Source organism: Saccostrea echinata, unplaced genomic scaffold (genome assembly GCF_033153115.1).
Source record: "Saccostrea echinata isolate AGI-Se365-2 ecotype Australia unplaced genomic scaffold, CSIRO_AGI_Sech_v1 ptg000030l, whole genome shotgun sequence".
Classification (NCBI taxonomy): domain Eukaryota; kingdom Metazoa; phylum Mollusca; class Bivalvia; order Ostreida; family Ostreidae; genus Saccostrea; species Saccostrea echinata.
In genome coordinates, this window is record NW_026889779.1 from 22,729,826 (window position 1) to 22,757,287 (window position 27,462).

Genomic DNA, 27,462 nt, shown 5'->3' on the forward strand with positions numbered 1-27,462 from the left:
AAGATCCAAGAAAAAAATGGGTAGTCATTTAATAATGTATATATATTTCAGCTTAAGGGTCAGCTTATTTGCCTTTACTACATGAACATTGGTTTGTTCAAGATACACAGCTAGGAAAGAGTGAAATATGGCAGAGTTGTAACACAGAAAAAAAATATCAATGTAGTCCTCTTATAATACTTGTTATTGAGTGTGTCCCTAGAAATTTGAATAAAATAATGATTGATTAAATAAATGCAAGACTTAGCTGAAATATTTTAGTTGAAGGTTCATTCACGGCGTGAAAGTGTCAAAGATTCACAGAATGGAAGAGCTTAATACTGAACATTTGTAACATTAAGAAAAGAACATTTTATGAACTCATCTTTAATAATCAACTTGAAGCGAATGAACATATTTATGCCCCTAGGAATTTGAATAAAATATTGAATGATTAAATCAATGTATGATATTGAAAAAATATAGAAAACGGAATAATATTGCATAAATAAGGAAAGATGACGATGGAAAAACTGAAGTCATTCAGTTGTTAGTTGCCCATTATCGTCTATTGTCAGTAAAACATCCGAATATAAAACAGATGAGGCAGACTCTGTAGTGTAATTTATATCGAGTTTACTTGGATAAATCTAGTCGACATATGAATGGAAGAAACTATTGTTAATAGATAAAAGTCATCAATATCTGAATGTCGAATTGAAGGTCACAGCAAGTGTTTTCTTCTTCTCATATAGAAGGTTTTGAATACATTATGCTGCACAGGGACATAAAAACAGGTTGGCTTAGAGAGGATGACAATTATTGCCTATCGAAAATGCAACAGTTTATTTGACGACCTGATCTCCAAGGACTACATAGATATCAATGAGAAATAATGCTTCCTTTAAATCAATTTCAGAGTACTTGTATGTAGAATAAGAGTGATTGTTTAGGAATCCATTACATGTAGGGTAGATCGAACTTACTTTTGATTGCTGGAATGTTAAAGGTATAAAAGACTGAAATGTGATTTTGGAAAAAAAAATCATCCTTTGAAAGTGAACTATGACTATAAGTTGGATTTCTAGGTGTAGAATCAAAACCAGGTTCCTCTAAAATACAGTTATAATAACCTTCCAAATAAATAATATAGACATACATGCCAAATGATTAATGTAAAAAGAGCGTGAATCAAGAATGAAATACAGATGTCCACCCTAGATTGCGGCCTCTTTGCATGCTTACTGTGTCTCATGATAGTTCAACTTCATTAATTTCACTGATTCCAGAGCATGCTGCAGCCTTTATTTATAATCAAAAATTCTTACAAAAGTAGATTCTTTATATATTTTCAAAGTGGTGTTCGGTCATCATGGACAACTGCAACTGGAATTGATTTCTATTCAATTTTTAAATTTAAAACAGTAATCACTGCCTTTTTTGTACTTTTATTTGGAATGAGTAATGTATAGATATAACTTTGCTGTAATATTTTTAAGTTATACGGACATTTGAAAGTTAAGAAAAGTTATGTGTTCTTCTTACAAGGGATATCTGAAATAAAAGCTACGTTTCTTTAGACAATATAAGCAAGTCTTTGTCAATATTACAATCCTTCTGTGGCATAGTTCACACTCAGAACCTTTATTAACTTTAAAATTTAAAATCCATCCACATAGATCATACAGCTTCTTCAGGAATTTGATTCCATGCGTGGATGTCTTCACTCATTTTCATCTGTAATTAAAAAGACACAAGAGTGAATAACTTTCCTTGTGAGAATTTTAGCCGTATATTGTGACATACTGTAAATGAAGACCAGATTAAGTCATATGTTTCAGGACTACTCTATATGTACATAAATAAGCGCACTTAAGAATTAGCGCAGTCTTCCTCGGGAACTAATTAGTACCAATGCTGAATTAACGAATTTGAGGCTAAGCTCCTTAATGGGTTTGACTTAATCATATATTAGAGAGTACTTAAATTAGACAAGAAATAACACTAAACGTGCTAAAATATGATTACAGCTAAAAAACAAAAGTACGTTTACGGTTTTCGGAAATCTTGTGACTTTGCATGGTTTTCCTATTTCGAAATTGGATTTTAATTTAATTTTATATTCCGAATTGAGAATGAAATCTTTCGTGACTGAACAACTGAAATTTCTTTATTATGATTATATATCTTTGAATATTATTATATATATATATTGTCTCATGACTTCTCTACAGTTGTTTATCATTCCATATGCAATGGGAATTGTTATTATGTTGCCCTTACAAATGCCAGAAGATGTAAACAATATCACAAATACCTTTCTATATCGAAGTGGGAGTTAGGTATAGATAACTGTCTTATTTTTGTATAGAGTTCTTATATAAAAAAAAATATAGCAATTGTACTTAGTCTTACAGTTTTACCTCAGTCACCCCTATTTTTATTATAACGAAATATAGGAAATTTGGTAGGAAATAGTGTATACTCAGTTTGCGTGGGATTGAATATTTTTTAGTTATAAAATCAAATTCCCACGCGAATTATATACAGCAGACTGACATCTCAAAGATTATAAAAATCACAGTGAATATGGCCTTTGGGCGAAAATAAATATCGAAGTTTAAACAAAATCAAAAAAGTGCTTGTATAAAAAAAACCCCGTTAAAATCATTAATTTTATTATATTTTTTTAATTATAGTACGGATTTCTTGATAACCAGTTGGTGAATAAGAAATGGTTTGATAAGATACAGAGCAAAGTTAACATTTTCTCAGAGTTGTGAAATACTAAGCAATTATTATATTGGAGATTGAATTAATCGTATCAGAAAACTTCTAGCATCCAAATATTATTTTTGGAAAAATTTTCAGCACAGGAATGAAGTCATAACAATTTGAAAATTATATTTAGACGTACTTCTTAGATTAGGTGAACATAATGACATACTTCTTAGATTAGGTGAACATATTGACATATTCCTTAGATTAGGTGAAAATATTGACATACTTCTTAGATTAGGTGAACAAACTGACATATACTACTTAGATAAAGTAAACAAACCGACATACTTGATCGAGAAGTATGTGAAATTCACTGATTTTGTTAAAGTGAAAATATTGACATACTTGTTGAAGGGGGTGGACAATTGTGGTTATTCCATTTCAGAAGATTGTAAGATCCGTCCCCCATGTCCAGACAGGTTACTCCATAACAGCCGTCGTTGTCACGACCAGATAGCTTTGTGATAGATTGTCCCGGGGGATATACCTTCCCCATATACAAACAGCCGGGGGTAGAGGATACGACCGGTACGGAAGAGACAGAACAGTACAGAAATAACAGTATTACCAAAAACACAGACTTCATTTCTTCAGATTAAGTATTGATGTCTACATTGGGTGTTATATATAACAAAGACTTGTATTCAAAATCACAGATGTCAAAAGGAATTTACAATTATGTTTCTTTTGACGAGGAGAAAACAACATCTGTATAAGCAATAAATAATATTTAATCCTTAAGCGCTATAGACTTTAACTCTACCTTTGATCGTCATTCTTTGAAATCTACTTAATTATTAATCTGAAAATGTTTATTTGTTGGTATTTTCTACTCAAGATTTTGTTAATAAGTCGTCTCCAATTCAGCTTCAGAACAACATCTTATCTTGTTGAATTTCTGACGGTGAATAAAACTGCAAAATAATAATTTCTTGTAATATTTTACATGTTGAATTGTGTAATCAACATCTTTATTATTTAACAATTTCATTTGCATAGAAAACATATGGAGAATTTTTTTCTGCTTTATTTCTCATAAGAACAGTATCCGCCCTTGAAACTCTATAATTCATTGAATGAAAATTCTAGAAGTAATTTTTTTAATTTGATTAGGCAGGGTCAGATTTAACGCCTAAGCTTTTATTTCTTTTCCTCTCTAGAAGTATATTAATACGATTCACTGAGATTATTTTATCAACCAATCCCAATGTTTTGTTTTCATAAATGTGTATTAATTGATTAAATACAGATGAAAAAATGTACTCCTTTTAATATGATTACAGACTCTCAATAACAATATGTGTTCTTTTATTACTTATCTTATTTAAACGCAGTGTAAAACGGTATACTGGTCTTCTACTCTCTGTTTAGAAAAGACACATTACCTTTTGATTTTAGAATACATTCCAAAACTATGTCTGAGTATAGTAAGTATTGTATATTTATCTTATCAACATGAAATAATATTCTTTTCCAATAGTTAAATTTGCTAGGTTCTAATGATTCCTGTTGTCTTTTAAAGAAAAAAAAAAATAAAATACAAACGTCGATTTAAAAAAAATCCTCAATATATAGATAATTACATCAATTTTCCATCAATAAAATTTCGGCAGTTTAAGATCGACAAATAAAAGTTTGTTTAAAAGATCATGAAAATATTTTTAAATACCGAAAATCTGTATAATTAAATAGCACCACAAGACGTATATCAGGATAATCAATGTTGATTTGAAAAGGCACGGGATTTCTTTAAATACATCCCTCCGTAAGCTAGACAGTCTGGCAAAGTCTTCTTTCAAGGGAGTTATGATAAAGATCATCTTAGTAAAAAAAAAAAAGTAAGTATCTAATTACATAATTCTGGGTGTGAGATAATATTCGAATTTTAGGTCAAATTGAAGGTCGTTATTCACATTATTTAAGACCAAAAAGCAGAAAAAAAGAACTTTTTTGGTAATCTTGTATTTCATTGGAGAGGGGCGGGATAGGAATAAGATACTTGATCTTGCTTAACAGTTTGTATTGTTTAATATGACTTTTCAGTATCATTACTGTTTGTTATCTTCTCATTTCATTTCTCTCTGACACCAGTACACATTGATCATGTTATCTAATTTTAAAGTCAATTTTGAATTACTGAAGAAATGATGATAGGTGGTTCGCATATAGCATACTAAATTAGCACACGCGATTTCGATTTCTTTTTCCACGTTTTACTTATCTTAAAAATTCTTACGAAGTTTCAACACCTTCTCCTTCGTATTTGACCCATCGTCTGGCATATCCTCCACATACTTCATAATATTTACGAAATTGTGTTGCCATTTAAGATATCTAAGTGCTTTAATATTTTGGACGTTTCATACGCGCAATTTAAGGCCATGATTTTTAACTTTATTTACATTCCCAGGAGAAGTAAAGATGGACAAAAAAAACATAATCGATCGAAGAACGTGAACCCGTATGAAGGTTTAATTTCAGATGATCGATATCTAGGCATGATAGAGTTTTTTTTTTTAATTTTCTTGTTTTTATTTAATTAAAAAGTTTGGAAGCAATAGTCAAAGAACAATTGTAAGTACAGGGAGTGCACTTCAGTTTGAAATACAGTTAATAAAACTGACTAGACCTTTTTGTGATTAAGAATAATACTAAATTAAATAATATTTATTACTCTTACTTCTTATTGATGGCAAAGTTAAAAGAACAAACTAGTTACTTCATATTTTTTTTCTCATCTCTATCACCTGGCGATTGAAAAAGTCCTTTGATTAGTAACATCCATAATCATAGATTATATTCTCGTTTTGAACAATCCATGCAAGATGTGGACTTTTTTTTATCCTTTTCAAAAAGATCAATTAAATCTTTCAAAGGAACAGAATAAAGTTTTATTCTGTTTATTGACTTAAGGTAGAAGTGGATCAAAAGAGACATCGTGTATAGTAGGTTTATTGTAAGACCGATGTTTATGACTAAGCTTACGCCAATGTGTTTGTTATCTCCCATCACAATCATACTTTCACTGTTGACGTGAAAGATTCCCTTACACTTCTGACACTGGCATTTCAACCATATGGAAAATCAATGAGTCGTTTCATAATCCAGTTTTTTGTTGTTGTTTTTTTTTTTTGTTGTTGTTGTTGTCGTTGTTGTCAACGGAAAGCTGTATTTAACGATGTGCTAATAGTATATGGTAATATTTTTTTTCTAGAATTCTAGCTAAGTCTCGGGAGAGAATGGAATGGTCAGGAGAATTTAAATTCTTGTAAAGAAGCTGTTGGCTTCCTTTGTTAGTTTGAAATATATCCCTAAATATTCCTTTCATATGTGATTGACCCTTGGTCTCTCCGTCATAAGTCCCCAAAGGATATATTCTACTCTGTTGACGACTTTCAAAGATCACAGTTCGGTTTTTCCAAAGTTTTGGTATTAAAAACTTGTCTAGTGAGATTTCTAGTATATAAAAATCTAGTAATCAAAATATCAAAGTCAATCTTTAAACTTATGTTTTCTCTTAGATTTACCATGAGGAATATGATCTGCATTGTTTTCCTGAAATATATTTAGAGGGCTTGATGATTTTTAATCTTGGACTCTAAAATCAATCAATATGTTGATTTTCTTATGAAACTTATGTATAACGAAATTTATTGCTAAACAATTTAATTAAAGTGATCGATTTTATATCAATTTAATTATTTCTTTAAAAAGTATTCAATCAGATGCAAAATATCAACCATTGTTACTTCTTGTGATTATCAATGGTGTCAAACAAGAAGATAGACATTTAGAAAGATTGTTAAAGTGTGTTACTTTTAAGGACAATATGCATAACATTTAATGTTATAAAGATTGTGAAACTTAGTTACATTTCTAAGACAACATTAAACAATGTGAAATTATAGGTATGTTACAACTGTACATAATGAATGCATTTATTATTAGAAAGATTGTGAAGAAAGATTGAGGACAAACTCGTACATGAATATAATATTTCGATTATTTTAATTCCTCTAGAAAGAAGGATTCCATTTTATATCTGGATTGGGCTGACAGTAGTTATTTCTGGGAGATTCTTGATCTCTGGTTCAATGGTAGTTATTTCTAAAATAGACGAACTTGCTCTCAACCATAAATTTGAAATCAGAAACTTTATATAAGATCACTGTTAATCATATCACTTTAAATTTTACTCTGTAGTAACAAAATTAAGAGATTTCTTCTAAAATGGAGCTTTAGTTTTTTTTTTATTTTGATCTTATTCTAATTTTGATGTACAACCCATTAATCAAAATAAGTTAAAAAATCTGAAACATACCATCAAACCTGCCTTCGATACAACCACTAGAATCGCTTACTGCGACTCCACCCCCTTCTTCACAAATCAAAACAGACTCGCATGAACCATGTTTATCCTTCCTTATAACACCTGGTTCATAATGTTTCCCATCGTACTCACATCCATCTCGCTGCAGCGCTTTTGGGTCAGGAGTCGAGGTGGTAATGGACCTTTCTATCGGAATGGCTGTCACATTACAGATATGGAGAACACAGAAGATACGGATCAGTTTTGGTGACATCCTTGTATTGCCTCTACTCAGTTGATGTGTATCCAAAACAAATAAAACCTTATTTATATCATTAATGTAAGAATGTGTTGATCAATTGCAAGCGTCATATTGATACATGAAATATAACGACAGTATTGCTTGAGACCAACGCAGAAAGATTCTGTTTTTTTCCTGTTGTTTGTGACTATTAATTGTTAGACCTACTTGCTGGGTGCAGCTGACACGACCACAACATTTTGATCTCCACCTGTTTCTTTTGTGAGTTTGTGTAAATAATTTAAAATCTATAAAACAAGTTACAGCTTTATGTTAATTGCTAGATATTATCTTAAAGGTCTCAATAGGGTATCTCCAATCCTATTATTCATGGTGCGTTTTAGATAAACAAATTGACTTTATTTTGTTTATTAAAACTATTTGTCAATTTATTCGAAATTTAACGTTTTTCACACGAATCTAAAATAATGAAATCCATTTTATGTACCTAGAAAATGGACGTTCAAATCTGTCATAACGGTTTATGGATATGTTTTCGTTAAATTATTTACAACATGTATGCTTTTAACCGTTCATTTGAACACAGAAGTTATCTTTTGTAAGTCTGTTATGCAGTGGATCCTTGGATCTTTGAATAAACTTTTAAATATATCTCACTTTCTTTCAATTGCTCTTCGATGTGGCCGTCACGGTAGCCTAGTGGTAGGGCTTCATGAATGGGAGGCCAGGGTTCGATTCTCATTCACCGCGCCGCATCAAACTTAAGATTTAAACATAGTGACCGTCCCTTCGCCTAGCGCCCGTCATTAGAAATGAAAGTCATGGGTCTTTTGGATGAGACGACAAAGAACCCTTACAACTCAATGGCCCAGAGTGCCGAATATAAATTGAAATTTGAAGCCCTTCATCGGTATCTGGTGACAGATCTATTTGAGTGAAAAATTCTCGAATGGGACGTAAAACAACAAACAATCAATCAATTAGTTGATGTGTAATTTATACACTTTCGTGTATCTGGAAAATCTCCAATAAAGCGTATACCTAAAACAAAAAATTGAACAACCACATTTATACAGATGAATTATGTTCTGCTTATGCTCATTCACATTCAAGAAGTGGTGTAAATGATATATTGATTCTCAAAACTTCGATAGAACTTTTGGGGAAAAAACACATGACTATTCAAAGCTTTATCCTACACGTTCTCACGATAGGTTAAAGACCAAGCTTTTTGACAGCAAATACAACTGCTTTTTCAATTAAAAAAATGGAACTATTAGATTGTCATATCGTGTAATTTGTCATCTGTTAAATTACTTCATTACGAATCATTCTGATTCTACACACAAGTAAAGAAAACTTTTTCTGTGGCTCTCAGTTCATTTTTTTGTGATATCGACAACGTTTTATCAATCAACAATAGTTACTTCCGTTTACCCAATCATGACAAGGAGCAAACGGGGAGTGAGAAAGGTCGACAGGGGATTCTTACTCCTCCATGGCACCTGATCCCACCGCTGATGTTTTTAGAGATCTGTGTTTGCTGTGTTCCCGATTTGTACTGTTTCAATGGACTTGATTACTGTTCGTCATTTCCATATTCCATTCATATGTCAACTCGATATAGTCCAAGCAACTTCAAATAAGACACTACAGAACCTTACACAGCTTTTTCATACTTTGATGTTTTACTGACTTTAGTCTATAATGGCGAAATGACAACTAAACTATACGGCAAAAAGCATGACTTTAGCTTTATCATCGTCAAATTTCTCTATTTATTTAGGAATATTCCATTATCACCTGTATATGTTAATGATTCCTAACTGATACGGGACGCAAAAGGATGTTCTGAATACGAGAAAATTTTAACCCAAGGTAAATAACTGACAAATAAGGTTGTATAGAATCTTAAACTTCCTCGTTTAATATCAGCATTTCGCATACTCACTGGTCATTATGATAATCATTTTTTTTTTTTTTAAAAAACAAAACATCGTTAGTAAAAAAAAAAAAACTGACATATTTCCCACTTATTGCTAGGCCATCGTTTTAAACTAGTATTACTGCAGAATACTTCACTTATCTCATCAATACCGAGGGCTCACGGCGAGTGTAACTGGTCGATATGATGTAGATCACAATACTCCTCCTAGACGGCAGGATACAATTTCTGTCCCCCGCTTTTGCGAAAGCGCAGTTACATTTAATCTTATTCGTATGTCTGTTTGTCACAAATGCTTTAACCTTATTTATAGCTAAGTCATAAAATAGCTGTCATTACATGTACATTACCTGTGAAAAGACCTTTCTTTTTACACATAGTAACCTTTGCCGTAGCTTTGCACCTAAAGACAGGGCCTTTTATATTTATCATGCACATTACCCATGACTTGACCTCTCCTAATAAATTATGATTTTTGACCTTCTGACCTTGACCTTTTTACCTACACAATATATTCCTGACAATAATCATAGCATCCTTTCTATAACCTACGTATTGATAACAAAAAAAGTAACATGCACATTATACTTACATTTCTTATCCGTAAAAAATATAACTTTAGAATATTCATTAATATTTATTTGTCATATCTTTGATATGTGTAGAGTTTTTTCAACCACTGTGGTGGAAAAGTAGGTATAAATGGAGGGGGTTCCTTTCCGACGTCGGGCGAGGTGGTAGATATATGTATATCTGAAAATACATGTATATCATAAGGTTAAACAATTAAGTGTATATGTTGAATCCTGATCATGGATTACTTTTAGTTTTGGTCCTCTTAAATTTTAGGTAATACTTTTACAGTAGAAAGTATTTTTGCAATATATACCATTATTTTAATACTTCATCTTTACTAGACATATTTGCCTAACTCATAAGGCAATGTTACACACGATTAAAAGATTTTTTTTTATTTTTACATGACTCGCCACTCACTGTCCTTGCTAATTGACCTACCATCATATCCAAAACAACCAGCAGAATCACCGACACTCACTCCGCCCCCTTCTACACACGTCACTTCCGACACACAGTTATCGTATATGTCCTTTCTGATTAACCCTGGCTCGTAATATTCCCCAAGGTACTCACATCCTCCCCCCTTTGATGCCTGTGTGTCCCGATTAAGAGTGGGTTGAGATGTTGGAATGAACACTCCTCTTCCAAGTAGGGATAAGAAGAAAATAATGACAAACAAATGAAACATCCTTCATAGATTATAACTCAAACAGAATAGTCCGTGAGGTTTCACAAACGTATGCCTAGATTTATGTGTGGTTTTAAGATCGCAGGTTTGATCCAGTAGGATTACAGTTTGACTCCGCCTTCCACTTTAATACTCTTCTATACATTTCATCTGAGCAAATCATATTTTTTTCCAAACGTAACCCCAAAAAAGGATCAGACTTTCTAGTCTATAAGTTTGAAATTCAAAGGTTCTAGACATAGAAAAATGACATTGCATAAAAAACAAAACGAACTGAGTATTGATTTCTCCCTGGATCATCATTTTGTTCCCTTTCTCTTGACCTATCTAACTGTCACTTTGTGCTGCTTGAACAATAGGTACAATACATTGTGTACCAGTGCTTTGTAAAATCTTGTTATAGAAGCTTAAGAAAATGGGATTGTATGACCCTGGATATAACCATTATGCTAGACAACAGCTTATATCCATTAAAGTAAGTCAGAATAGCACGAATCCTGCTTGACAACAATGTCCAAATCATTGTTTATGCATAGTACTTAGTGAAACCCAAACTTTTGTATCTGATATGAACAGATGAGCATTATATAAAATTCATAGTAATATAATATTTGTTATACATGAAAAATAAAAATAAGGAAACACATTTATTTTAAACAATTGTTTATAAGAGTTTTATAATCTTGTTCGCGTTTTCAAGATCTGCAGCTTCTTTCAAAATCTCAGTCGGAGAAACCGTTACTTCCTTCTAGGTTACGGTTCAACTGGGGATATTTCTGAAAGTAATGTGTCAATTTTAATCTATCAAATGCACTTTAAAAAATCCTGTTAAGGTAGTAGTGAGTCTTTCAGTAACACATTTTTATCAATACATTAATATAAATATTTTTATTTTGATATATTAACTTTTTTGTTGCCTAGGAATATATTTAGCTCGTTATATATCATAAGTTCACATCTACAGTAAAAGTGAAAATAATATTTCTTATGTGTGGTGACAAATATGATAAATTCCTTCCAGATGAACAGAGGGGAAAATTATAAACTTACCAACGAAGTCACCCCCATAGCAACCAATGGATTCACTTTCGCTAACATTGCCTCCTTCCTCACAGGTGACAATCAAATCACATTGACCATCTACTACCTTTCTGATGATTCCAGGCTCATAGTAATCACCATCGTACTCACACCCTCCTCGAGGCGACTCTGGGTCTGGCATGGGAGTGGGCGGGGTTGTTAATTCCGGGAAAATGATCGCCGCTCTACAGATATGAAGAAGGAAGAAAATAATAATAAAAAATGAGGACATCTTTGTCATGAGGTACATGTACTGTAGAGAACACTCGGCCTTAATAAAAGGATTATTGTCTTTGAATAGTATAAGAAGCTACTGACTCCGCCCCTCGTATTCATTCTTAAACAATTTTATGATTACTGAACAAACCTTGACAATAAAATAAATTCTTCGTTGTGTGGGACAAAATTGTAAGCACGGAATTCGACTTGAAAGATCAATTTTCCCCTGGTTGGAAACAGTGGGTTGAAAGCTAGCCAGCCAAATTTTGTGCAAGCAGTTTTACATCGGGATTGTTACTTGCGTTTTAACAAGAACAGTTAGATTACTGATGCAAAATATTGATCTGTTTTCGTCTTTTATTTTTTGCGCGCAACTTTTTATTCTATGCAATTTCTTACATGAACATGTCCGTGTAATAAAATATATGGAGAAAATGAACAGTAGTCAAGCTCAAAAGTCCATTCAAACAATTGAAATCAGGAGCAGAGCAAACACGGACATCTAAAACATTAGAGGTGAGATCAAGTGCCATGGAGGAGTGAGCATCCCCTGCCGACCGGTCACATCTGTTGTGTGCTCCTTATCATGATCGGGGAATAACGGGAAAATCCGTGTGCGTAAATAATGGCCTAACAATTAGTATGAAAAACGTCATTTGAATTAATAACAGATTGTATTTGCTGACAAGGTCATTGTATCGGTGGACCATAGAACTTATGAATGATGACTTTAAACGAGGCTAATTATATTTTTGTTTCATCAACTTTTTTGTGTATCAAATCAACTGAGAGGTATAAACCCCGTATGCAGGTGATAATGGTATATTGCTGCATATGTAAGAGAAGTTGACGATTGAATAATTAGTCATTACGTTTATCATGAAGCTTAGTAGTTAGGTTGAAATTATTGTCACATTAAGTGTTTCTTCTTTTCATGTATAAATTTTGAATAAATTCTGCTTCATATGAATGCAAAAATAGGTCTGCTAATAACGAGGCGCAATTGGTTTCCATGGGAATTCCAATAGATTGTTGGTCTCCAAAAAGCCACATAGATATTGTCAATCAGAAACTCAATCATCTTTTTAATATCAACTTCAGAGTACTTGTGTGTACAATCAGAATGTTTTTAACAAAATAATTTTGCAAATGACCTATCACAAGATAAGTAAATTTACGAGTTCCATCTTTCTTTTGTGTTTCTATACTACTGGGTCAGTCATTTCTCTAGTAAAAAGGGCTGTTGCAAACATTTTGCGCCTATTCCTTGGTATGGCATGTCAAACGTTGCAATATTCGATCTTTTCCATTTGTATTGTATAATTTTCCATTTATATTCCATAATTTCCATTTGTATTGTATGATGTTTATTTGTATTCTATAATTTTCCATTTGCATTGTATAATTTTTCATTTGTGTTGTATAATTTTTTATTTGTATTGTATAATTTTTATTTGTATTTTATAATTTTCCATTTGCATTGTATAATTTTTCATTTGTATTGTATAATTTTTCATTTGTACTGTATAATTTTTATTTGTATTCATAATTTTCCATTTTTATTGTTTTATTGTTTTCCATTTGTATTGTAAAATTATACAAAACAAATGGAATATTATAGAATACAAATAAAAATTATACAATACAATTTAAAAAATTACAATACAAATCGAAAATTATAGAATACAAATAAAATTGTACAATGCAAATGAAAAATTATAGAATACAAATATAAAAATTTACAATACAAATGGAAAATTATACAATACAAATGGAAGAGATCGAATATTACGTTTGACATGTCATACCTTGGAAAATTTAATTGAATGTTCCTGATGGCCTCAATCGATATAAGTATTCTCTTATAACCTTACTCTCGAGTTTTATATATATATATATATATATATATATATATATATATATATATATATATATATATATATATATATATATATATATATATATATATATATATATATATATATATATATATATATATATATATTACAATTTTATATATAACATATCGTACACGTGCAAATGTTCACGTTTTTCTAGTTTTCTATTTTCCTATTTCTTATTTGCATTCATTTGTTTCATTCACTTACTTTTATTTTAGTCATCAAACATTCTTCAATATAAGCTATTTTTAATTCCTTAAAAATGTAATGTACATGCAAGTACATTCCATTTGCAGTTATGTGGTTAACTTAGGCATTTGATACAGACAATAACATGTTCGCCTAAAGAACTATAATTGGTTATAACCACTATTTGCCCCCAAAATCAAACTTTGACGGAGAACTATGTAATAACGTTTTAAAACAGGGTTATCTGCAGACTTCAAAGCATTAAATATTTTCATCAGTCATTACGTCATACACTAGATAAAACGTCAGGAAAATGACGTAAATTCAAAATTTCCTTGATTTATAGAGAAAAGGTGTATATTACGTCGACATTTTGAGTAAAATTCACGGATCGCACTCCTACTCAGTATCTGATATAAAGTGTAGAATGATAATATGAATGATCTATGTGAGCATTGTTATGGAGCAAGTCTGTGCTCTATAAATTATATAGTCAAAATTGAACAAATCTTGTCCTCTTTCTAAAAATTGGCACAAAATCCAAATAGTTTGTAGCGTCATAGAAGCAAAAATTGCTAATATCCTACTTAATCTATAATATTTATTGTTTACTCAGATTTTCGGACAATATATACAATTTAGCACATTTCAACAATTTTCAATTTTTTTTACTTTTGTAGGGGCAAAATTGTACATATACCGCATTTAGCTCTTTAGTTCACTTTCCATTCTTCTGAGACAAGATATATTTCAAAAGAGTCAAGATGTTTTGGCAAAACCCACTCAGAGGACTCTTCAAATAATTTCGCACCTTACGAAGTTCTTTCTGAAACGTTTTGTACCAAAACATGGTTTGCAATTCGATGGTTCAGGAATCTGATACCAATTATCATCTATAAAATACGTCAATCAACTTCATTTATCAACTTTTTTAAAAAATTGATTTTCATATTTTTCCTCAGTTTCTTATTCATTGAATTTAATACGAACCTTGCATTGAAGGGGTAAGGCTTATCACTTTATACTTACTAAGATGTTGATTGCTTTGGTCAGGCAAGATTTGTGAAAAGCTTCACAAATACCACATTGTCGCAAGTCGCGGGCTTTTGTGTCTATTCAATTTCCACAAACCCATGAGTGCCTGTATGAAGATTTGCTTAAAGATATGAAATTTGTCAGGGGTCCAACGGCAACGTATTGACTCAGGACTCCTGACGTTGTGAGCATGTATAGGCGAGTAAGGAATAACATGTATATACATTTCTCTGAACAGAGGGACGAGTATAAATAAAGGCCAGTTAAAAATATATAGAAATCTTTAAAAAAAAGGCGAGTAAAGATATATAGATCTATAAAAACAAAGACGAGTATAAAAAATAATATAGATCTCTATTAAAAAAAAAAAGGCGAGTAAATAAATATAGATCTCTATAAAGAAACTGTACCTTGTGAAAGTTTACAGGGTTTGAATTCTAATTCTGGTATGGTTGAACCCCCGCCCCCTTTTTTTCTATGTACATCATGTTACAATGTCATTATGATGCTGGGGGTCAGATTGTACAATATTTTGCCTAAGATGTGTAATACTCTATGTTCTGAGTTCCCCTTTCTGACCCCCATTTTGTTAACTGTGTTTACTTCTTTTCGTAATATACTTCAATAAATGACATGTTTCACTTCTACAAGATGTTATTTGTTTTTGCCTGCTTTTAACAAAAACAAGCTCAGTCGTTTGGCAGGGGAACTAAGGAGCATAAAAATATATAGATATTTATAAACGAAAGCCAGTAAAAAATATATTGGGTTACACTTTTTAAGTTAGAAATGACGATAGATATATTGCAAGCCTTAACGTTTATACGTAAATAATATAATGTTCTCTAGGTTTTCCCTATCGATCACTAATTCAAGTTAATTCGATTGAACTAGACATAACTTTTTAAAGATGGATATTTTGTCTTTCGGAGGATATTTAAAGAATGAATGCTTTTGTAGGTAATCCTATAATAACTACATATGTTATATTCTTTCATTTTTTATAAATATGCTATTATATACTGAAAGGAAAAAGAAACGCAGGGTAAACTTTTTAGGTGAAATAAGGTTATATATTTCAGACGTATTTTTCAGTTTTCCTATCTAACATTTAAAATCATCTTTAATAAAAATTTAACCAAAATCTCATTTGATTTTCCCCAGTAATTCATGAGTTATTGAAACTCATATGACGGTACCCCCCAAAGCGAAAAATGAAAATTATCATTATCTCACATGTCTCCCTCGCGCATCTGTCACAGCCTTGATTCTCTTATTCCCCTATGCATGGAGTTCATCAGTGTGTTTATCCTTCTAACAGGGATACTATTCAACCCTTCCGAGAAGGCAGCCATTAGTTGATTGAGACCAGCTTGGACATTTTAAACCGTATCGTCCACGTAGTCCCACAGATATTTGATACGAAAAAGATGGACTTGACGGAGACCAGCCAAAAATAGGCAAACGACGCACGCATGCGCGAGTTAGAGGATCACTAACGTAAAGTTGACGGGCTCACAAACCAAAATTGCGCTATCAATTTCCTTCAGTTTTTGGGGTGAATGTAACGATTATGATAGCCTGCTGTATTAATAGCAGTTATAGGGTAATGTGATGGTGATTATACAGGTGGCAGGATGAATAGCCCGATCTTGACGTGGTGCTGTTACGCGTCAACGTCATCGTCAAGGTTGGTTGGAAACCATTCTACATCCTCTCTGAGGACGGGTAAGACGTTCTATTGTGGAAAAATTCACAATAAACTGCACAGAAACCTGTCGTTGCCTTGTCCCTACTTAGGCAATGCAATAGCCAGACCCCATGGTACTTCCGTCGACCGTACCTTGATTTCAAGAAATGCAAATCGACTGTAAATATCGAAAAACGATGTGAATATCTTAAGTGCAGCAAATGGTACTACGAGATGTGTTGAAAAACATCTCATTATCGATATGCACGTGTTTTCGGCTTTTTACCACTTTCCTTATGTGACGTCAAACATTTCACGGTTGAGTAGTTCTGAACACTGATTGTAATGCACAGTACCCATGATATCCCTCTAACCAATTTTCATAATTTTTGGTTATACGGTCAAAAAAAATTTCGCATATTATGTTACCCTGCGTTTCTTTTTCCTTTCAGTATAAATTAAGATAAGCATCTTATTATCGGTGTGACTTGGAAACAATAAAAACTAAAACGGGGATTTTTTGGAATTTTCCATGATGACTTTCTCTATTTGTTTTTTTTTTTACCTATGGAGGGGGGTACACACCAACTCAAAAAGAAATAATATCGGAATTGAATTTTTTTGGCAAGCAGTTCTTGAGGAGGGGATGAATGTTAATGACAAATCACTTCCCCCAGTCAGCCAGTTTCTTTCGTATATACTAAACAAAAAAAGTTAAGAGTTATGAAAATCTTCATTGATAATTTCTATATCGGAAAAGTATATTTAATCCAAATAAATCACAAAGTTTGTTCTGTTAAGTAACTACACATTTGATGAAAAACCAATGGTAAATGTTCACTTTGACAGAAGAACAAGACTAGCAATTAAAGACACCCTCTTAATCAGAGTGAAAATCACTTTCCAATAATTGCAAAATTTATTAAATTAAAAAACGGCAATTGATCCAAGAAATCTCAATATTTTGTGTAGCCTCCCCTTGCCTGAATAACAGCCCTGCATCGCCTCGGGAAACTTCGAATGAGTGAACGGATGGTCCTTTGGGGAATGTGATCCCATTCCTCTAACAGAGCAACTTCAAGTTCATTGGAATTGGATGGAGCAGGACCCCGTTGCTGAATCTGCCTTTGTAGAACATCCCAGACATGTTCAATAGGATTGAGGTCTGGTGACTTCGACGGCCATTCCATCCTCTCGATAGTCTCTGCCTCAAGGTACTGATTCACGATGTTTGCTCTGTGTGGCCTGGCGTTAACATCCATTAAAATGAATTCTGTTCCTATGGCCTCACGATTGGGTGAAGGATCTCATCTCTATATCTGATATCGGTCAGTGCTGCATTTCTGATGATGTACAACTCCATGGACCCCTGAATAGAAATGCCTCCCCAAACCATAACAGAAACTCACCGAAGCGATCATGTTGAGCCACACAGCAGTCACTAAAACGCTTGTTCTTCTGTCTCCACACTCGTCGCCTTCCATCTTTAAAATCCACGCAGAATTTGGATTCGTCTGTACAGAGTACACATCTCAAGTGACGGATTTGCCAATTTGCATGATCTCATGCAAACTCCAGTCTTCTTACTCTGTGGTGTTCAGTCAAAATTAGGCATGTGGCAGGACGTCTTGCTTTCAAGTTAGCTTCATGAAGCCTATCCCTGCAAGTTTGAAAAAGTTCCTGTTTAAGGCAACAGCCGAGTTGAATCGGTTTCGCTTTGCTTGCAATACAAGTTAGCGGTCTTGCCGGGCTGTCGTACATCGTGTTCTTCCACTCCAAGGCCTTTCCTAGACTGCTCCTGTTTGCGGAAATCTTTGCCACAACCGACAAATGACGCTTTGTGACCTGTTCATCAATCTACCCACTGCATCTTGTGACATTCCAGTTTGTAGTATCCCTATGGCCCTACCAGCTTCCTGTACATTAAGACGTCGTCTTTCAGGCATCTCCTGTAATTCATTTGTGTATAAGTGATGTTCATTTGTCCTTATTTATTGTCAGCATGAAATATTGACAGTAATTCTTGAAGACATGCTTACCAGTTTCAGTCTGCAATGCTGACTAGGGTTAAGACTTTTCCGTTTGGCTTTGAACACGAGGACCGACACGTCAGCGAAGTGTAACAAACAACATTTGTAGTTATGGATAATCATACACATCATTTTAAATAAATTTCCGAATTTAGATTTTTAGAATTTAACTATATTTTATATAACCCTTAACTTTTTTTGTTTAGTATATTTGGTTCTCCAAAGCATTTTTAGAGGGGACTGTGTTTCCTAAGGGGAATTCAAAGGCATTTTTGGTTACTTAGCCTAGAAACTCAATAACTCTAAAAATTCCAGTGAGACACTTTATCTTTCTCTATCCGCGCATTTTATATATTATAAGTAAAATGAAATGATTTTGAATTTACCTACCTGCATACATTTTCACCACGACATTTACATTCACTCTGTTTTACATAACAATGAAAAATGAATCAAAATTAATGTTATGGATATTTTTATTTCTTTTGCTTCAGTTTCATCCATTCTGGTGGCATGGTAAATTGCACAGGGGGTTCTGTTTTTTCCAGTGGTCTAGGAGGAGGTTTAGGTAGATCTGAAATTGTGCAATATAACATATAGAGATGTTTGTATTGTTTTAAAGATGAAAATTCACTTATATTTGTGAATCTCATAAACAGCATAGTTTAGACAGCAGAGAGAGAGAGAGTTTATGTATATAATGATCCTTACCACCGCCTATAAAACATCCCATAGAATCCCCCACCATCACATGACCTCCTTCCATACATATTACGTCTGACACACAGTTACCATCTACGTCTTTACTTATTAAGTCTGGTTCATAATACTTCCCGTTGTACATACACCCATCTCGGTTCTCCGAGGTGAAGACTGCCGCTCTACAGATGCAGAGAAGAGAGAACACAATGATAAGTGTTGAAGACATTATTTCTTTATGACACAAAGTAGACATGTCATCCTTGCTTTATATAAGACGATAAGGACTGCTGTGTTTTTATAGTTATAGGGTTGTTATTTGTATCTATTGTACTTCAAATCTCCTTACCTCATCTCTTTTTGTTACAGGCCGGTGTGAAAAAAGAAATGTACAATTGAAAAGATTCTAAAGAAAATAGTATATTTCACTATTTCTTGGTGTAATGTTCTTCAAAATGTTTTCCTAAACGTTTTACATTCTGCCTTAATAGAAAATTGTTTTCATCATACAATTTAATTGATTTTTTTCTAAGTGTGTACTACTCTAGAAAATCTTTTAATCAGCTTGACACAGCAAAGGTATTTTTGTTCTTGACTGCAGATTTATCATTAACCAGAGAGAAAGAGGAGGTGGGGACAGATAGAGTCACTTTATTTATATATGAAAAAAAAACGATATTTTTATGATTATTTAGAGGAAAGCTACTGGATACCAGCATTATTGGCGTAACATTTTTCCACCCTTTGAGTGTTGTGATGACCTATAACTAATAAATATTGCGTGTTAAAGTGCTGACCAATGTGGCGGCTCCCTTTTTATGCAATATATAATAAAGAAGATGAAAATATTCAATAAACTAACTAACTGTTCCGTGAAAATAGCTATTTCCTTGAAAAAAATATAATCATGAAGCATTTCTTATTATCACTATTTTCTTTACTCCATTCTCACATTTTATAAGAGACAGCTAAAGAATTGTGTAGAGATACATCTTATACAAACGTTCGCTTAGAACTACAAGCAGTTGACGTTAAGTAGGTGTTAAAAATTAAGCTTTGTCTACATATACATGTATTGTCATGAATCCGTATGAAGAAAGGGATACATTGAATAATAACTGTTAATAAAATCTTTAAAAGATTTTGTTGTCCCCTGCTTTCACGAAAGCGCAGGGACATTAAATCTCATTCGTCTGTCAGATTCCTTGTCACAAAAAATAAACATTACTCCTAACTTTTGAACGAAAGAAGATAGTTTTTTTTTTCATATTTCATTTGTACATCCTTTTTTAATACATCATGTATTTTTACCTCATGACCTTGAAGTTTGACCAACTTTTAAAAATCATTTTTCCTTAGACATAGCTTTTGTTCCTGAGGAGACACTGCTTTCAAGTTTTTACAGGTGCATTACCTGTGACAAGACCCTTTTTTAAATGAACACTAGTACTGGTATACCATGAATTTTGATCTCATAACACTTAGATTAACGTTTGAGAGAAAAGATATGGCATTCATAATTCACATGTGCATTTCCAGTGTTGACAAGATCTTTCCAAATGAACCATGAACTTTTATCTGATGACCTTGACTTTGAAGTTTCTGTTGCTCCATGAATGATTTTTTTTTTTTTGTTGAATATCTCCTTCTGGTTTAATTGATTTATCCGATGCATGAAGAGAAGTTTTGAAATTTGCTGGGATTTTCTCTCGGATTTGTACTTAGGCTGGACTCTCTTAGAAAAATCTGTGATCCAGTTTATGTTTCACGTCTAAATTAATAAATCATTTTCACTTATAAGTTAGGTACTCAATGGATTACAGGACAACTGAATTAACGGTGTAGTATTACTGACTTGTTGAAATTATGAAATAATTTCGGTTTTTTTTCTTAAATGAGATCAAAATGGTTCTCTCATGACATTGGACATTTACATTGTATATCTTACAGATTTATCTCTTATTTAACCTTTATTGTATTTGTAGCAGGAGAAAGATCCCTTTTAGACCAATCGCACCCGACGTTGGCTCTCTGTATTAATTAGATTAATTGGGTAAAAGGAATAATTAGCAAAAAAGTAATGACCTAACAATTGGTAGGAAACATGTAAAAAAAATATTCGACCAAACAATAGGTTGCACTTGCAAGTTGAGGTCATTATAATAGTATTAAACGAGACTGCTTAAAGTCCCATAATATAATTTTTTTGTCAGCAGCCAGTCTTGGTTTAAAAGATCCTCGCGATCAAAACATGCTCTTGTGTACCCATTCAGTAAAGATACATGAAGACCATATGAAAGTGATAGTGTAATACTGATACTAAAATTGGGAAAGCTAACTGTGGAAAAGCTGAAGCCATCCTCCATTTGAGTAGACACAATTCACAATTCAAGGATACCCACTTCTGCCCTAACTCGGTTGAGCCCTAGCGGTACAGGAACAGCGTGCTAGACCAACTAGGCAAGTTTTTAAAAAAAAAATTAGAGTACCTGTGAGTAGAATCAAAATGATATAAGAGAAAGCAATTTTTGTATTTAACAAATCACAAGATATGAAAATTTCTGAGAACCTTTTTTTTATTAAAGGTTACGCGAAATAATTCTTTTTTTAATGTTAAAAATTACGACGGTATCACTGCTGGTAATGTGCGAATCGAAAAAATTTTGGTTTCGGACACTCGCTACTATTGGCACCTGTGAAATGTCTGGTTTTGGCTAATTTTTATGAATTTACAAAATGAAAATCAACTTTCCCAAAGCAACTTGATTACGTTCTACAATAACACCCACTTTGACTGCCATATGAACACTCATAGGAACTATGGGCCCCACAAGTGCCCAAAATGCAAGAAGGCTTTCATTTATAGATCATCTTATAATGAACATATGAAAACATGTGGGACAAATGATGGCTACCAATGACACATTTGCAACATGTCTTTTGGGAGTCAGCCAACCATTAGAAATCACAAGCAGGGAAAACATAACGACAAGACACACGTTTGTGAAGTTTGTGGGAAACGCTACAAATGGGCAGCAAGCTACTACAGGCATGTAAAGAAACACTCGTGATAGGGCATATTTCTATTGTTATCATTCACGAAATTACTTTTTATCCATTGAAAAAAGTGAAATTAAACATGGTTATTACTGATTTTTATTTGAATAATTTATATGATATCAGGAAGTTCAATTCCCGCCCTCGTATGCGGAAATATTTTTGTATCGACAATCCTGTATCTTTCATCTCTGATCCCTCTTGTTCCTCTCGTAGGTTCATACATGGCGCGCTAATTGTCCCTTTCTTTCTTTTAGATTTCCCCTTTTCTCATCTGGTGTATCAAACATATGGTCACTACAATATGAATTAAATACTCAGTAATTGTGCATGTAATCGTGGCATGTCATATTTAGTTTGAATATGAAATACAAAATGAACTGTAAAAAATAAAATTTCATAATTACTTTATCTCAATGATCCTCAAACTTCAAAGGTTAGTCTATTGTTGGGATTTTAACAGGTGTGTTGATGCAGGTTTCACATTATTTCAAGGAAGAGACTGGATACACTCTTGATGAAAAAGTGTGCAAATAAAATCCCTGAAAAAAGCAAATAGCCATTGCACTTAATTATCCATAGAAAGACGTCTCTCAAGTCGAGACCGTGTTCATGTGAGACGTTTATCCTGGTAATTTCTTATACTTATCTATCAGTATTCAGTCGTGTAGCATATAAATCATAAGCGGTATATAGTGCATGCTTCACCCCATCAATCCTTAAGACGCAACTACCTTTGCATCCCAGTCTTGGAAAGCGCCGAACAAATTATCGTTGTCAAGAGTTCCAAGGCCTCGCATTGAAGGATCCTCCAGTAAAAGCATAAAGCTGTGACCGACTGTCAATACGCACTAAAAGACCTTCATATAGTACTACTGGTATGTCTTTAACATGCTTTCCTGGTGGTGGGAAAGCATCAAATCTCATATTGTTCAATAACCATGATCGTAAATTTTGTTCGTACTCATGTCGGATAAGACTTGTAAGGCCCCGTTCGTCTTGTGTCCTGTACAAATTCCTCATCAGCGAACAAATTTGTGCCTCATTTTCAAATCCGATTCCCCACATGGCAATTTCAACCTCTAAGCTGAACGTTTTGATGGCAATTCCAACTTTCTGTTTATCAACTAAGTCCTGTACTAGTGCAAGGTTTAATTTTGACCCATTCGATTTTCCAATTTTCGCAGTTTCTCTCCATGCTTTTCTTGAAATATTTGCTTTTGGCATGCCTGTGCTGCATATCTTTGTTCTCATGTTTGTCAAAAGATGTTCAGGATCTAGGAACCCAAGTAAGTGCTGTGATTCAGAATGTAGATACATGTATTTTGGCAGGCGATACCAAAGGTGGTTTTTGAGAAACACTGATCGTGCAACCATCCTGAAATGTTGCTTCATTCCGCCACTTCTGCAATTCATGAGGATAAATACAAGCTGCTTGTACTCATTCAAAAAGTTTTCTGGGAGTTTTTATTTCTGAACGAAACTTTTTACGATAGAGCGTAACGATTGCGGTTGAAATATTCTCCTTTTAGTGTCAACAGTGGATCAATCACCAGATTTTTCAAAAATTTGTTTACAACTTCACATTTCCTCATACTTGAAAGTGAGTGCATGCCATTCTTCTTTAGTTTCTCCTTTAATGGTCTTCAAAATGAAATTATTTCTTGCTTGGTCATTTTGCTCAATGAAGCAGCATTTGATAGAATGTGGAGGAATTCTTTTTTTTTTAACAATGTCTCCTTTTTTCATTTTCACAAAAACTCAACGACATTGCATGCTTCTCATGATCGTCCAAAAGTTTTCAAGCTTCTTTGGCATTTAGTGCTGGTCCGTCAACAAGATCGTTGTTTATTTCAATTTCAACGTCTGTGGTTTCATTTTCTCCTATTACTTCTGCAGCTATTTGTTGAAATTCTGTTCCAATGTCGCCTTCTGTAATTTGTAAAATAACTGTTTGGATGTCTTCAGCAATTTCTCCTTTCTCTTAAGAATGTTCTGTAAATGTCTCTCTTTCTGAATCAAGAAGATCCATCCAGTTTAATGGACTTCTGAAAGTATCTTTCTTCTCCCCAAGGTAGCCAATACAGTATTGATGGACTATGCCATTTTGTGTGCAGATGTCTTTACACTGAACAACGAATCTACTCTTCAAATCTTCATAGTTGTGGATACTATAAATCTTAAAAGAATCAACAATGTTATTCACAATTTGGTGTTTTGACAGGGAACACGCTTCTGTCCAGACATCCTTTGAAAGCTGTAATAAAGTAAGAGGCTCATTTCTCTCCCCACTCATTGATAATCATTGTGCCACAATGTTGATACCCCTTTCTGTACAACACTTCCTTACTTCTGTGAGTATATCTGAAGCTTGCTGACAAGAAAAACTATAGCCAGTGAGGCAATAACCTATCGGGCATGAGTGTGGAATCTCTGGTTTATAATATCGGTCAAAGTCAGGCAGCATGACTCCTAACACTTGTTTTGCAATATCTCTTGTCAGCGAATTGGCAGCCAATATACAATTTTGGTACTTTCAAAAGCTTGTTTCTATTTCTTCTGTCGATGACATCACCATTTTGCCATCAAAAAGATCGTTATCTTCGTTTATTTCGTGAAATAAGTAAAGATCTTTCACGTTATTGACATGAACAGAATCGTGTGAACAAGGATTTGCTGTTAATGATTCTACTTCACATATAAAATTGCTTCATTTCAATGTATTTAGCAATATCAGATTTCAGCTCTTTCAACTTTGGATGAAGCTTAGTTGGTCTTGTAGGAGAATCACCTCCATAAATATCCCCTACAATATCCCAGATCTTCTTCCAAAGGTTTTCTGAGAAAGTTACCTCAATAATACTTGTTATGTTTGGTAGCCAACAAACCACCAATGCTGATTTCACTTTCATAGACTGCATTTCCAACATCAATTGAAAGACATATCTGGTAGGAATTTTGTAGTAAGGCCAAGCTGCAGATAAATAAGGACATTTTATTTCAATAGCTTTCTCTGCTTTGTCATTTTGTCGAAGACTGCCGTCAGGGCTGACAACACAAAATGCTTTACCATTTCTTTCAATGATGTAGGCGTCGCCCGCGTGGCGCAGTGGTTAGAGCGTCTGCTCTAGGGTCGCGAAGTGAGGAGTTGATCCTTACGTCGCGGGTTCGAATCCCACTGTGGGACGTGGAGACCGGTCCTTCGGATGAGACTGTATAAACCGAGGTCCCGTATCGCAGTAGGTGTTGGCACGAAAAAGATCCCTCACTGCTCAATGGCCGTAAGTGCCGAGTATAGGACAAAATTTGCAGCTCTCCACCGGCAAGTAGTGGCGTCTCCATATGAGTGAAAAATTCTCGAGAGGGACGTTAAACAACATACAAACAAACAAACAGTCAATGATGTAGGCGCCTTCTTCTTAAAAATGTCTGGGTAAAAGGTTGGAAAAACTGAAGCTATCAGAGTTGTCATTCCATTGACTTCGTTCTGTTCCCCATGCGCCATTCTTTTCCTTGCTTCCTTATTCACAGGATCCTTTTCTTTGCCACGGAATCTCTGATCAAAATGCTCCTGTTCCCGTTTTAATGACTCAAGACCTATTGCTGCATATGCTGTACTTCCAGTTATGCAAGCATTGCTGCGGATATCAAACCATTCAGGGGATCGATGTTTGACATAATTACATGAAACACGCAGTGGGATGTTGCAGCGATGTATGAAGTCACTATCCATGGCAACTAAGCACTTGTAATTGAGCTGATTATCCAAATCTACCTTATTTAATATTGGATGTGGAACTCCATTCATAACTGAGCCGATACGCAATATATCGCTTGTTGTCTTGTTAATATCAGACATAGCTACGAGGGTTGATCCAAAAGTTCGTGGAATTTCTTTTTAACATTTTTTTGTGACGTGAAAGCAAACAAAGGACATGCAATAGAGCCATTATGCAACAATACTGGAAAATTTCACCTCATTCCCATAACCAAAAAGGTCACATGAGCTTTCTAAACATGGACAGCTGTTAAATCCGGGGGATACTTTGACGTAACGTCAAGTTAGGTATGTAACGTCACGTTCTAGGAGCATCTCACCCTCACATTCAAATCGTTTTTGAAATTTTGCGGAGCAATGCATTCTTTTCACCATTTCTGCCTTCGAGGAAAGCCTGGGTACCAATTTTGCACCCACTCTCTTCATATTACGATCATTGTTCAAAATACGCTCTGTCATTCCATATGAAGTTCCAAATTCAGCAGCAATGTCGAGCACAATGCATCAGCGGCCCACGTCCTTAAGGCTCTCAATTTGTCTACGAGGAAAGATTGACCTTCCAATAAGGCAGCTAGACCTTTAGTCATCATCGGAAGATCTATTTTCCTTAAATTTCTCACACAAATTGAAAACCAGTTGCTTATTGTTCTGTCTGTTCGTTAGTGTATGCGTCTGAGTCAGAGTGTTCCTGATTTTCACAAAACTTATTACCGAATTTCGACATTGTCTAACGATGTTATGATGATCAACAAATCATCAATAGAAAAACTAAATATCCAGTAAAATTGATAAAACTTTTACACAAAAGTTTATAAAAGTTCAAGCAATCATAATTATGACATCATTTTTCGTTTCATATGACACTTATCTCTTTTTTTTTCTCAGTGAGTATCAAGAATTGAAATGATAATGAACAGAAAAAATGTCTCCCCCCATGTTCAAACATCCGTTTCTATGGCAACTGCCAAAGTATTACTATCATGAATTTTTAAAAAAAAATTTATCAAGAAAATTCAAGAAGCATATATATGTATTCACCTGTAATTTTCAATAGCTTCCATTAAAAATAAATAAAATATAAAGAAATTCCACGAACTTTTGGATCAACCCTCGTATTCTAATGTCACAAAATGAAATTCGGATTTTACTCAGAACAAACGCTACTTTGGACTCCTTCCAATTTGAACCAGCTCCAGTGTTTAGTTTCTTGACTGTACATTCTCTTTTACTCTTCAATTATT

The 27,462-nt window shown here is 33.7% G+C and overlaps 1 protein-coding gene and 2 long non-coding RNA genes across 3 annotated transcripts; all 3 read right to left on the reverse strand.

Moving 5' to 3' along the window:
- Positions 1-1,575: 1,575 nt before the first annotated feature.
- On the reverse strand, positions 1,576-3,321 carry LOC133196555 (uncharacterized). The gene is made up of 2 exons (XR_009722375.1): positions 3,106-3,321; positions 1,576-1,716 (listed from the first exon to the last, which is right to left on the reverse strand). It is a non-coding gene; the product is annotated as an uncharacterized LOC133196555 (long non-coding RNA).
- Positions 3,322-6,745: 3,424 nt separating this feature from the next.
- Positions 6,746-7,447, reverse strand: LOC133196556 (uncharacterized). The gene is made up of 2 exons (XM_061332425.1): positions 7,082-7,447; positions 6,746-6,867 (listed from the first exon to the last, which is right to left on the reverse strand). Exons 1-2 carry the CDS (start codon positions 7,341-7,343, stop codon positions 6,797-6,799), a joined length of 333 nt encoding a protein of 110 aa, XP_061188409.1. The 5' UTR covers positions 7,344-7,447; the 3' UTR covers positions 6,746-6,796.
- A 3,730-nt stretch (positions 7,448-11,177) lies between these two features.
- On the reverse strand, positions 11,178-11,786 carry LOC133196557 (uncharacterized). The gene is made up of 2 exons (XR_009722376.1): positions 11,594-11,786; positions 11,178-11,319 (listed from the first exon to the last, which is right to left on the reverse strand). It is a non-coding gene; the product is annotated as an uncharacterized LOC133196557 (long non-coding RNA).
- Positions 11,787-27,462: the final 15,676 nt, after the last annotated feature.